At 33.2% G+C, this 14,030-nt stretch overlaps 1 protein-coding gene across 3 annotated transcripts; it reads right to left on the bottom strand.

Moving 5' to 3' along the window:
• Positions 1-2,107: 2,107 nt before the first annotated feature.
• LOC124543493 (formin-binding protein 4-like) lies at positions 2,108-13,401 on the bottom strand. Of its 3 annotated transcripts, none has more exons than XM_047121707.1 (10): positions 13,007-13,401; positions 11,707-11,841; positions 11,303-11,486; positions 10,665-10,944; positions 9,253-10,101; positions 8,234-8,367; positions 5,288-5,411; positions 3,566-3,679; positions 2,999-3,172; positions 2,108-2,528 (listed from the first exon to the last, which is right to left on the bottom strand). In XM_047121707.1, exons 1-10 carry the CDS (start codon positions 13,203-13,205, stop codon positions 2,433-2,435), a joined length of 2,289 nt encoding a protein of 762 aa, XP_046977663.1. In that variant the 5' UTR covers positions 13,206-13,401; the 3' UTR covers positions 2,108-2,432. The 3 variants fall into 3 exon arrangements, with proteins under 3 accessions (XP_046977663.1, XP_046977664.1, XP_046977665.1); XM_047121708.1 differs by having other exon boundaries at positions 2,999-3,169; XM_047121709.1 differs by having other exon boundaries at positions 3,566-3,676.
• Between the last annotated feature and the right edge of the window lie 629 nt (positions 13,402-14,030).

The following is a 14,030-nucleotide window of genomic DNA, read 5'->3' as shown; positions in this document are numbered from 1 at the left end:
AAATCTTAAGTTTGCTTTTTATACATCAATTAAATTGAAATATACATGTTCACAAATGCACAATTAGAAAATATAAGTATTTTGTGAAATTGTCGTGATATAGAATTGCTAGCAGCTTGGGCTTTTGGCAATGGCAAATGGCAACATTCTAATTACTATTAATATTACCATTACAGGCGAACATTATATCTTACTAAAATCACGGAATTTTTTACAAAACACTGCGTTGTTAGTAATTATCTTATGTCATCTTTTTCAACCGACTTCCAAAAGGAGGAGGTTATCAATTCGTCTGTATTTTTTTTTTTTTTTTTATGTTTGTTACCACATAACTTTTCACTGGGTGGACCGATTTTAATAATTTTTTTTGTTGGAAAGGTGGTGCTTCCCGTGGGGTCCCATTTTTTTTTTTTTTTTTATTCCGATGATGGTATCCATATGAAAACGACATAAGTCTTAAATTTGAATTATGTATATGCGCGACAAATAGGTGAATAACTGAAAATCACGTTAACCAATTTTGATAATTCTTTTTTTATTATAAAATATATACTTCAAGGGTAATTTGGTGAAAGTTTGGTAAGGTTCTGAGCACAGGATCCATAACAAAGTAACGGAACGGAAGGGAACGGAACAATTCTGAGGAGCACGTTAGCGATACTCAGTCGAATCTTTTATTTGTAGGTTATTTGGATATTTGAGTCACCTTCCGTAATGTGGTTATGTTTATGCAATTATCATAGTCGAATATTATAATCAACTAGCTACCCACCCCGGCTTCGCACGGGTGCAATACTGATACTAAATATACTGCAGAATTTGTTTATTTACGACATCACATCGCAAACTTCTAAAATTATCAGTGTTTCTTTACTATATTGTTCATGTATTATATACACAAACCTTCCCCTTGAATCACACTATCTTTTAAAAAAAAACCGCATCAAAATCCGTTGCGTAGATTTAAAGATATAGGGACAGAGAAAGCGACTTTGTTTTATACTATGTAGTGATGGAACTCCTATACGGCTCGCAGTTAGGGTGCGATATAGGGCAGAATTTCTTACTATCTTTAATCATTTTTTGTGTATGTGATGTGATGGCATATGATGTACGAAATATAGTTGGTCTTTTTCAAAGTTTTTTTGCTGAGGTCGATTATAGCTCTTTCGAGGGATCCTTGTAGTTTACGCCACATGACGTATTAAATCCGCATTTTCGAAAGTCTATTTTTGCTTTATTCGCAAGTTTCCTTTGAAATTGTCCTCAAAGTAGTTTCTGACTCATATAAACGGAACTCTTAATCTATCCATATTAAGAAAAAATAGTTACTCAACATCAGCTTCACTTAAAATAAAAAAATAAATAAAAATTTTAACAAAAAGAAAAACCGACTTCAAACAAAACAGCATTTTAAAACAAATGAATATGCTCTAAAAAGTAATAAAAATAATTGCGTATTGAACACATTTTTTAGAGTCCTCCTAAGTAAAATGAAATGAAAAATATAAGACTACTTAAAAGTCGATTTACGATTGAATTATAATGTAGTTATAATTATTGCTATATTTGGAGTCGGTGTCAGCCAATCAAACCCTACAGTATATCTTACTTTAAAAAATATGTTTTTTTACAGATTACCTTTTACACAATAATATACTGGATCAATCAAGGGGCTCATATCGCAAGGGCAAGGGCACCGTGGCTGACACCGGCTCCAAATATACCAATAACTATAACTACGTTATAATTCAATCGTAAATCGACTTTTAAGTAGTCTTATACTTTTCATTTCATTTTACTTAGGAGGACTCTAAAAAATGTGTTCAATACGCAATTATTTTTATTACTTTTTAGAGCATATTCATTTGTTTTAAAATGCTGTTTTGTTTGAAGTCGGTTTTTCTTTTTGTTAAAATTTTTGACACAAAGAAATAAATGTCATAAATGTCAAAAGACAATGTTTTTTTAAGAGACACTTAAATAGGCAATTATTTTAAAAAGCCTAAGTGAGAACAAACGTATCATTTATTGCACAATCTATGTAGTCCATTATAGAGTGATGTAGAAATAAATTAAATCGAAAGGCATAAATAAAACACTTGTAAGAGCATTATTTTTAAATTTAATCATAAATCATTTAAAGTTAGGTACAAAATATAGCTAGTATGTACAGTATAAAATACATTACGTAAAGTTCACGTCATATCTTCAATAAAAATATCAGATTAAAATCTAGTTAAGGCAATTCTAGCATCCTGAAAAACAAACATCTATGGTATTGAATGTTGCTATGTAGAAATATTAAATTCATATTATGATTGTCATTATTTGGAAATTACGGAGTTTTTGGAAATTAGCTTTTTGGTAGTTTTAGAGCGACATAAATATTTTATTATTATACAAATATATACAATTGTTGTAAAAAAAAATCAGTCGGAATTGATTTCATCAGCGACTTGCTGCCATTTCGCAACCAGGGTAGATACGGATTTGTGTTTCATACCCAAAGACGACGATACCTTCATCTGAAACAAATTCAACATTAAGGACAACTACATACATAATTATGTAATAAGGTTTAATTTTATAGTAAAATTGTTATGTCAAACCTCGCGTACACAAAGTAAAGCGTTATTAAAATTTAAATCGTGGTATTGTCTTAAATTTTCGCGATTACACATTGAAATAAAACTAGTTATAACGGATAATGTTGTCTTAAATTTTCGCGATTATTAACTAGCTTTACACTTTTTAACACTTTACAGCGTTCGTGGTCACGGGCAGACTGTAAAGTGCTCGAAACGTCGGGATGTTAAAAATAATTAATATACGCGATTCAAATTTGTTATAACTAGTTTTATTTTAAATCGTGGTATCGAAATTTTGCATGTGGTTTGCACACTTAAAAATCGCTGCTCCCTTATAATGTCAATATTTTAATATATAATTATGTAAAGTTTTATTAAGTTAGGTAATAAAGTAAAACCTATTTTACCTTGGACTTCTTTTTGACCACTTTGTTCTCTTTATCCTTGGATTTGTCGCTGATCTCCGGCGGCGGCGGCGGTTCGGGAGAGTTCGGTTCCGTCGAGCCCGATGTTTTCTCCAGCTCAGCTATATCGTTATAAAACGATTGCAACTCATCGCCTATTTCTTTCTTTGGTTCCTGCTAAAGAAGAAAAACTTATATGTAACAAATGATAGATAATACGTAACTAGTATAGCTCCTATCACCAAAGGTTGTCTGTGAGAGATCGCTATAAGCGATAAGACCGCCTTTGCGCACCATGTACTTATTTTATGTTTTATATTTCCCCTTTTTTTCCATGTGTTGTGCAATAAAGCATTTTAAATAAATAAATAAATAGTATTTCATATGTCATTACTTATTTAAGATAATAATGTCCGCTAATAACGGAAAATAAGTACGCTGTTTTATTTCAATTTGATTTATACGTATAATCCACGTCACGTTTTTTAAAATGTAAAGAACGTGTCTGTTTATTGTCATAATATAATCAAATAAGCAAATCAGCAACATTAACATAGCAAACCAACTCACGATCCGTGGCGGCGGAGGGGCCTCCGGAGGCACCGGGTCCGTGCCGGGCGGCGGGGGGGTGCTGCGCCAGCAGTGCGGGGGCGAGGGGGGCGGCGGCGGAGGGTTTACCTCCTGCTATAAATTCATACGATTCACATTTGTAGCATTTTGACGACCTCCATGGTCGAGTGGTGTGTACACCGGTTTTCATGGGTACACAATTCTGAGGTCCCGGGTTCGATTCCTGGCCGAGTCGATGTAGATTACAATTAGTTTTCTATGTTGTCTTGGGTCTGGGTGTTTGTGGTACCGTCGTTACTTCTGATTTCCATAACACAAGTGCTTTAGCTACTTACATTGGGATCAGAGTAATGTATGTGATGTTGTCTCATATTTATTATGATTATTATTTATCTGCGTTTCATGGCTTGCGTTAGAAATTTAATTGCACAAAGGGCTCCTGCGTCATATTAATTCAAAATTCGTGATTATCTATGTACAGTACGACACAACTTAGATGTCGCATAGGCAAAATTCGTAAAACCGATCACATCCGAATTAAGTACGTTATCCCAAATTATCAATATTTATTTCTCATCTGAATATGATCTTCACACACACGCAATAACTCGTAATATAATATGTCCTAATATATTCGTCAATTTGACACGTCGATTTACATGCACTCGCTTTCTCGGGTTAAACTGACGTGAGAATCTATAACGACGAATAGCGTCGAATGGTGCGATAGGGAGCTATTTCTATTGGTGTGTGAATCGACGGTTTTATTGAATTTACCGATGCTACATCTAAAATATGTCGTACTATAACTTCACGAATTATTGTGATAAGTCAAAATTAGAGCTAGTTTGACAATACAAATTAATATAACTGTAGTTCTTAGTTAAGGGTTGCGACGAATAAAATTATTTATTAGTAAATTATTAATAATGGCCAAGCGCTAAATATAATGACTTATTAAATCATAACAGAATCATTGATTGTAAACACGGTATTGCCAGTCTAATATATTTATTTTATATGTTTACTTTAACAGAACATACATTAAACTGTAATGTTAACATATAATGTAAAAAGATTAAAATGAAAGAGCAACAATGATTGAAAAAACTACTTCAATTTATTCAGAAACCCAAAATCTTGAGTGGGGCCAAAAAATCTTATTGGGTTATTCTGTAAAGAAAATCACTACAGAAGTTGGAAGTATTCATACTACAGTGCAGTGTCGATTATTACTTATGTGAGTTTTTTTCGTTTTTTTTTTTATAGTATACTATAGGTTGGTGGATGGTAATGGCGCTTATAATAAATATTACCCATTCTTCACATCGCCAATGCGCCATCAACCTTGAGAACTAAAATGTTATGTCCCTTTGTCTGAAGTTACATTGGCTTACTCAACCTTCAAACCGGAACACAACAAAACTAAGTATTTATGTTTGGCGCTAGTATGTCTGATATCTGAAGCTCTACCCCCAAATCAGGTGAGGAAATGCACTTTGCTCAAGGTATGCTATGACAGCGTCGTTGGCGGGACCGAAGAATAATGTCAGAAGAATATAATGACTATAATTAACAACAGAACCAGCGTATCTGTGCATATGTAATATAAATGTAATACATGCCAAAGTTTAATAAAAAAACCCGCACCATTAACTACTATCAGCGACCCAATTTGAATGATAATTTAACGAGATAACGGATTCTACAGGGTATACATACCTTCGGTTCCGTACTTGGATGAGGTGGTGTGGTACAAATATCCATGTCTGTATTGGCGACAGCTGGGTATTCGTACTGCACGAACCCGTCCGACTCTCGACGGTAGCAGTACCGCCCCTCAGACCTGCAGCCACAAGGGAAAAGTGGAAATATTTACCGTGGAGAAATTTTTGGTACACCGAGTTGGTTTTAAATCTGCGACTGTTTTATAAAGTTTGCATAAATTTTGAAATTACGTAAACATATTTTCTTTTCGATTGCATATTATTACCATAAAACAATACACGAACAATTCATTTAATGTCTAATTAAAACAGTCACATATTAAAATCACAAGGCAGTCTTAAAACATACACATGATTGTAGCAAAAACTCTTCCATTAACGATTAAATTCTCCTGCGTAACGGAAGAGTTCTTGCACGACGTGAATATTATAAAAATACTGTTCATACTTAATCCCTCTAGTCAGAATTCCAGGTCGTGTCTGCCGCGAAATAATTTTAACCTAATTTCCTCAACTAAATTTACAAAACTTTCCATTTCTGATCTTTAAAAATACCTTTGACCCTTTTGCATTTGTTTAGACATCAACAAATGTACAACTACTAACACTTTTTCATTATACACCCGGTACGTAATTTTTCTAATATTCGCAGACACAAAATGTAAATCGCCACACTAAAGGCCACCTGGAAGAAGATCAAAGTGTATTACCAAGAAATAAATATGTTAAATAAATTATTTGCATTCTCACCACAGTCCACGGCGCGCCGACTTCTCTTGCCTTCTCTTTCCTTCCTTAAGCTTCTATCTTCTACATTCTTTCTTGCATAAATTTCACTACATATAGCTACATACTTGTATTGGTGTTAAAATGCTTGATATGAATTAGATTTTAATAACAATGAACAATCTCCTTAAAAAAAACTGAACTGCCTAATAAAATTATAATTTTGTAATTATTAACTCAGGATGATAAAAAGGTTCAAAGAAACTACGATTATTAATAATGATTTATTAATCTATTAACTATATCAGGTACTTATATCACAATGAAATACATAATGTTATATAAAACGCATGAGAAACATATCCCTATCAAGATTTTGTATATAATTTTATACAATACAAAAACAACAAATGTATATAATAATTGTTATCAGTCTTTTATAACTATACACGTATTAACCAAATTGAAAATAGTAATATTTTCATCGTATATTTACACCACAAAAAGTCTGTCAAAAAAAACATACACCACGTAACAATTACCTTCAGAGTTCATGGCCGCTAGTCACACCGACACATAGGATAACATCATTAAATCATGGTGATATATTACATAAAATCTGAATTTAGAAATATTTTTTAATAAATATGCATACAAGTGACATTGAAATCATGAAACCTATTGAACGTAACATTGTATTTATTTGTTAGCTGGCTTTAGGTTTACCACATGCGAATATATCGAAAGTAGATGACTATGGGAGAAGGGTGAAGGATATTTTCTTTAATTTACATACTTTCTAATCGGTAAGGCGATAAATAGTGTAAATAAGGAATAAACGAAAATCAAGAAATAGTTTTTTTTTACTTTCAAGGGGTAGTATGAATTGTACTACTCGAATCTAGTGTACTCAGTTTATCTTGTCAAACATGTTTGGACATTGAACCATAGTATATTTTAATTACATTTTCGAAGTTTCGACATTGAAAATTAAATTGAAGAATATATATTTCTGCACATAATTTCATAATAATTAAATATATATAGAAAGCCTTTTAGATCAATGGATCTTTGCAAGATTCCATTATTAATTTACCGGCGTAGAACGATACAAGAAAACTATCTGAATGAAACTTAATAAAATGATTTATCAATAATCTATTCGGTTAGAATATTCTACAAAGAGGTAAAATTCGAACCCAGATAGTATTGATTCGCCTTTAAGGAGTAGAATGTTTAAACTATAATTTTATCGTACTTTTCGACCTCCCACAATGTTAAAAAAATATTCATTTTATTTAATTTAGCTAGTTCTTATTTTAAAATCTAATTCTAGGATCCAAAATTGCAGGTAAACAAATTAATAATTATTTAAGACCGAGAAACCGACTACCGACATCGCGCTCATGAACCGAAATTTTGATTATTTTACTTACGTTCTTTCATTATCAGTTATCGTCAAATCTCGTCACATAGAAAAATTACGAGGAACAGAAAAGTATAGCACTTTAAGATTTTAATTATAGAAGTTCATAATGAAAATTATGCTAATTGATTTTGATTTTGGAGTGACAGAATAAATTACACTTGTTACTTTTATTGTTGTTGAATTTTTATAGTTGGATATTGTGATGATGCTAATCAATAGTAGCAGGAGTATCGATAAATGAAGCCCGAAAAATCCTTCAGTATACAAAAGCTCGCAATGTTACTTATTTAGAAGACAAATTTAGTAAGTCTTGATGAACCAGCCACCCAAGACAGCGCTAGAGCGTTAAAATACACACCGAACAAGTGTTATCGCAGTAAAGGCATCTGAAGACAGCGTAAAGTCAGTGCATTTATAAAGTTCAGTGTGTAACAATCAGCCATTATCAGTGGGAGAACCACTGGCACAGAAATTGAGCAGTGGAAACACGTAATGAAAGATGAATATAATAAATGCTGGTATTTGTAGTAAATGTTCAAGATCATAAATATATCAAGAGTAAAAAAAAGAAAAATGACTAACGGGGTTTTGTTGAACCGCGAAACAGGCAACAAAAGTTTTAGAATCGTTATAGTGGGCATGAAATAACTGTAAGGTCGCACTGAAAACCGTGTCAATTGTACACATTAGTATTAAAATTATTAAGTAGCGATCCAACACGGTCGGTGTGAGTGGCGGCGGGCGGGCGCGTAGGCGGGCGGGCGGTTATATAAGGGACGGGCGTACCTCTGGAAGACGCAGAGCCAGCCGGGCGGCGCGGCGGCCGCCTCGTGCCGCGCCAGCGCGCCCTCCGCGCCGCGCGCCCAGCGCCGCCAGTACGCGCCCGACAGCGCGCCCGCGCGGAACGCCGACACAAGCGTCTGAAGCGCCACCGACCTCCATTACTCAAACTCAAACTCAAATTCCTTTATTCAATATAGAAGCATTACTTACTTAAGTAAAAGTGCATTACTTACTTAAGTAAAAGTAAAGTAACAGCCTGTAAATTTCCCACTGCTGAGATAAGGCCTCCTCTTCCATTAAGGAGAGGGTTTGGAACATATTCCACCACGCTGTTCCAATGCGGGTTGGTGGAATGCACATGTGACAGAATTTCGATGAAATTAGACACATGCAGGTATCCTCACGATGTTTTCCTTCACCGCCGAGCACGAGATGAATTATAAACACAATTAAGCACATATATATAGTGGTGCTTGCCTGGGTTTGAACCCGCAATCATCGGTTAAGATGCACGCGTTCTAACCACTGGGCCATCTCAGCAGCTTACTTACTTATTGATTGTCAAATAAACACTGCCACCGGTTCGGAAAAAGGAACACCCTGACCTGAGAAGAACCGGCGAAAGAAACTCAGCGGGTCTTTTTTTTTGTTATTTATATACATACTACTGCATAGCGTGCACACTTGGGGATCTACTCCAAATTTAGAGGGACTCGAGATTTATAAAGAGATTTTTAGAGAAAAATTTGTAGAATATGAGAAAAAAGCTCAGTAAAAGCAAAATAAAAATAAATTTAAAACATAAGTGTTTTTTTTTAATGTAACCTAGTCCTAGGGCGCTGGCATCATAACTCACAAGCACCTATATACGAAAAGATCCAACGATATAAACATCAAACCACGTCTTAATGTTTTGATATCATAGATAATATCTTCTTCTGATAAAGATAACAATTTATCTATCTGAACAACATATCTCATATCATATTCGATAAATATAGAATTAAATACAAAGCACAAACCTGCATTTGGATCAACATTTCTTGCAGCGGCGACAACACGCACGGCTGCAACTGATTAAGAAACTTCAACTTGGCCTCCACTAAATCAGTCAAGTCGTCTAGGTCTTCATCTTTCTTTTCTTCATTCAAAGTTTCCCCTTTAGTAAATGTCAGACCGTTGCCATAATTTATCATATTCTTCGGACTACTTCCACTTTCTTCCTCTTTACTGAAACCCAAACCGGTTCTTTCATTGGAGAACCCTTCAATAAATTGGGAATATTTCGTTGTGTAGGCTGGTAGTTCAAATTTCTCCTTTCTCCGCTCTGGCAACACTGAATTAGATATCCTCAATTTCTTTCTACCAACGTTTTCTATCGGTACATCTAAATTCATTAGGTAGACATTTTCCTTTTTCTCCTTCTCTACGATAGCAGTCTCAGGTTTGATATCCGGTTTGCTTTCGTCTATATTAGCAGCACTTGGAAACAATGACGTTGAAGGTCCATTTGTGTTAGGGTATAGTGCATGTAGTTCTTCTAACGGTGGTGTTCTGTCACCGCTTTTAGGTGAACTTGTTATGCTTTTGTTCGATTTCTGCTTTTCATTCATATCTTTTGATTTAACTTTAGGCAATTCAGTTTTCTCGATCTCTTGTAATAAATCATCAATATCAAGTTCAGTTGCATTAGGTTCACCTCGTGGAGAGGCATTGTTAGACCTGGTATCGTCTTTTATAATTTTCTGTAAGTCGGAAGGCAACTCACCACCGAGCTTCTCCAATAGCTTTGCCTTATCTTTTAATTTTTGCAGGAGACAATTTTCATCTTGGGCGTCATCGTCGATGGATTTTGATGTTTGTGGAGCATCCTGTTTGATTAGTAGAAACAGAACTTTGATGTGTACTTTTATTAAAATTATAAATATATATAACCATATTCTGATAAGGGTATGAGGATGATACTAAGCCTTTGTTGTCGTTAAATTAAATATTATGAATCAGTTGTTTTATTAAGACAATGCCAATATTTTTGATTGTATAGCTTAGTAATTATTAAACATATTATATAAATGCACCTCAGATTGAAAACTTTAGCCATCACAGCGCTTGATAACATTTCCAATTTCACTGAAAGCCCTTTCAGTACTGTTAGGACATGAGACACATTTTCTTGTAAAAAAAAATGTGGCAAAAGTCCGAACAATACAAAGAGAACCATGTGAAAACAAAATCTTTTTGAAATTGATTTCAAATGGTTAATAATTTTACATTAGCAATTATTTAAATTAATAAATAATAATCAAAAATTAAACAGATTTCTAAAAACTAAACTCTTGGATTGTTATTCTTGGAGCGATTATCAGATTTATTTCTCATCATTGGTGCAACAAGGGCTTCAAAATATTTTACAACAATAATAATGCCAACTTACTTGTTTAACTGTAATATCAACCTTTTTTTCTGGTGATTTGAGTTTACTTTCGTTTAGCAGTCCCGTTGGTAGTTCCGGACCAATTGGCACAGAGTAATTTTGATTTGGTGGTAATGGTGGACCAAATTCAACTTGTGGTTTAGTTTTCTGCTTCTTTTGTGGATGCTTCGGTAGCTTGTTTGGTGGTTTTGGTAGAGGTGGTTTGACTGGTGGAGTCTTCTCTGATTCATCATTTGATTCTGAGTCAGAGTTATGGTAGGATGTGATAAGTTCTATTTTCCTGTAAAAATGATAAGAAAAATAAATAAAGATGCAAATACATAAGCTTCTTTAAAATTAAGTCTTATATAATGTTGTCTTAAATTTTCGAGATTATTACACATTTAAATAAAACTAGTTATAACGGATTTTAATCGCGTATATTACCTACCTGTACCTAGTCTACCCGTGACCACGAACGCTGTAAAGTGCTCGAAATGTCGGGATGTCCAAAATAATTAATATACGCGATTAAAATCCGTTATAACTAGTTTTATTTAAATTAAGTCTTATAAAAACATGCTAAATAAGTTTCATAATGTATAACACGATTATCACATGGTTTAGGTGTGTTTTTTCTGATAAATATATCTACTTACTCCTCCTCGTCATCACTTGCAGCCCTTTTCTTGAGACTCTTTGAATTCTTTTCCTTTGGTCCCTTCTCAGGTTTCTTTGTTGCATTAACAGCGGTCTTAGCAATAATCTTGTTCTGTGAATTTTGTTTCTCGGCTAGTGCTTGTTGATAAAGTTGCCACTCCTCAGCCGACACTTCTGTTGAACCTGAGGGTTGGAACATAGCTCTTGCATAATAAAATATAACTTTACGTCATTAGCAATTTTATTATTGTTTAATTTGAAAACTAAAGAAGAACATTATAAAAAATAAAAATAATTGTCTTTTCTACCATTCACTTTACCTGTAGAAAAGTATTTGCAAATATGATTGTTAAAGCGCGTACTATAATTTGAATAGCTATTGCAAAACTCATTTATTATATACCTGATGTATGTAACTGTTGTTGTGCTAATTTGAGAGCAAGCATGTACTCTGGTGGAGCTTCCCATGTCACTGCATTTGTTTGCTGGTTCCAGTAATATGTAAATCCGCTGTTCTCATCATAGCAAGCAGACCATGCTGTAAATAATAAGTAAGAGTGAATTATTATAAAAGAAGTACAATGTAAACTCATTATAACAAAACTCAAGGGACTGAGCATTTTATGTCATTAAAGAGAGTTATTGTTATATAGAGTAAACAAAAAGAACAACCAAATTGATCAAATCAAAATCGAAATAGTAAAATTTGCTTATAAATAATTGTTTACACATATAGCCCAATAACTTTGTGTGACTTTTTTGCTATGCCAGTACTTTTTATGTATTATTTTATGTATTCTATTCATATCTAGTGTATGTGGTGGTGATTTGGTTTTGTCCACTTGATCTTAATTAAAAACACTGATTGTATTAGCAGCGAAAATGCTAATTCTATGCTTCGAAAATTAGATATGATTGGGTGATACTGATGGTTACTGTCTAAAATTATGAACCAATTTTTTGTAATAGAGAATGGCTGTATTGCTATAAAGGATGTATCAATATATGGGTTTTAACGCAAACCAACCAAGTCTTGCTCACTACTACTTTATAGAGAGTTTATCGTGATAAAGGATAGTGTTATAAAGAGTTTACACCGTAATAGTATTTTCTATAATGTCAATTGTCCTTTAAATATCAAATATGTAAAACACAATAAGGCATGTGTCAGATAAGTTAACTGTGTTTTGTTGTACATTTTATTTTATATTTGACTCAATAATAAATTGTCCCCTAAACCCTTTATAGCTACTATAGGGATATAAAACTAGAACTAAGTAATACAATGAGTTTCTTTTCGACAGTTGAATAGTAGAATTGGCATGTATGAGCGGTACAAGCCCACATGACCTTGATGGACAAAGCTTTACCAAGAATTTTTACTTATAAATAATAACAAATATTTTCAATACAATTGGTATGTTCTTTAAAATTCAATGTGACCAGGAACCTTAATTTTTATTTTGTTATATATCTTAATCATTTTTGGTTAAGTAACTTCGACATATTTATTATTAACAATTGTGCACTTTAATGTGAAATTTGTTAAAGACATTATTATAAGTATTTATTTTGACAATACTTGAACTTTTTGTTTAAATTAACTTAATTTTCATTTCAAGCTAAAATTTATTATACAAAACATTGCTATATTTATACAAGTACTGGAACTAGCACATATGCTGAGACGCAAAATTACTTACGACAATGCGGTATGGGTGCTGGATGAATGCCGGCAGGAGTGTTCGAAGCTTGGTAGCTGGATTCGTAGCCCGCATAAGTCGCTGGTGTTTTTCTAGTCGCATAATCATTATTTTTTGCAGATATTGGTGATCCTTCATCTATGTCTTCATCCGAATCACCGTAATTGACTAACAGCCCTAGTGGGTTTAATTTACTCATTCTCGATACGAGATTGTAATGCTATTATTCACTAAGTTAACGAAACTTAATAGAACTCTTAAATGCAGATTTCTATTTTATGATTACAAATTGTAAAAATATCTTGCCATTATCCTTAGCGAATAGTAAGCGACGTGAAATAAGAAATTTGACATTAATGACATTAGCGAATAGCGATTAATTCGACGCCATGACGGCTATTTGTATTTGACATATTATATGATAGCTTTTGCGTAGAACAGATAAGAAATTCAACAGTTAACTAAAAACTTATTAATGTTAATAATTATACTTAAACGAAACTATTTTAGGTAGGTCTGGGTCTCTTTATATTTAGATTATTTTTGTTGGTGAGCAGCACATACTATACTATATATGTCTAGTTCTTAATTTTTTTTTTATATTCATACTATTTTTTTAAATAGTCGAGGATCAATTATATATATATTTTTTTATTTTCTACTTCCAAATATTATAAATATTACCAATGCAATATTGTTAACAACAGTAATATTAACGAAATTTAACGTAAATATATTGATTTGAATATAATAAATTTAAGCATAGCGAACAACACTGTTAAGTTTTTCCGTTAATAATACTCAGTAGTACGCGGGAAATTTGTACACTCCCATCACTCGGTAAGCCCGTGAAGCTGTTGGTCATGATGTCAGATTTGCTATTCCAATGGATTATAAGACAAATACCATAGAGTATTTTAGTTTATGGAGTTATGTAAGTTAAATTTGTAATTATTTAAAAGTTTAAAACTTAATGTAAGGGCACAATCACATCCTTTGGGTTGATCTCCTCCAAAATGGCGTG

The sequence above is a fragment of the Vanessa cardui genome, chromosome 3, assembly GCF_905220365.1.
Source record: "Vanessa cardui chromosome 3, ilVanCard2.1, whole genome shotgun sequence".
NCBI lineage: Eukaryota > Metazoa > Arthropoda > Insecta > Lepidoptera > Nymphalidae > Vanessa > Vanessa cardui.
The sequence above is the reverse complement of the archived record's forward strand: the minus strand, read 5'-3'. Positions and strand labels throughout refer to the sequence as shown.

What these genes read in the sequence shown, in the direction of transcription:
- LOC124543493 (XM_047121707.1), bottom strand. Translation starts at nt 13,205, where the DNA reads ATGAGTAAATTAAACCCACTAGGGCTGTTAGTCAATTACGGTGATTCG. An exon ending in AGCACCCATACCGCATTGTC is followed by an intron (nt 11,842 to 13,006) that starts GTAAGTAATTTT and finishes TATTATTTACAG; the next exon opens with CATGGTCTGCTTGCTATGAT. An exon ending in TTGATATTACAGTTAAACAA is followed by an intron (nt 10,102 to 10,664) that starts GTAAGTTGGCAT and finishes CTAATCAAACAG; the next exon opens with GATGCTCCACAAACATCAAA.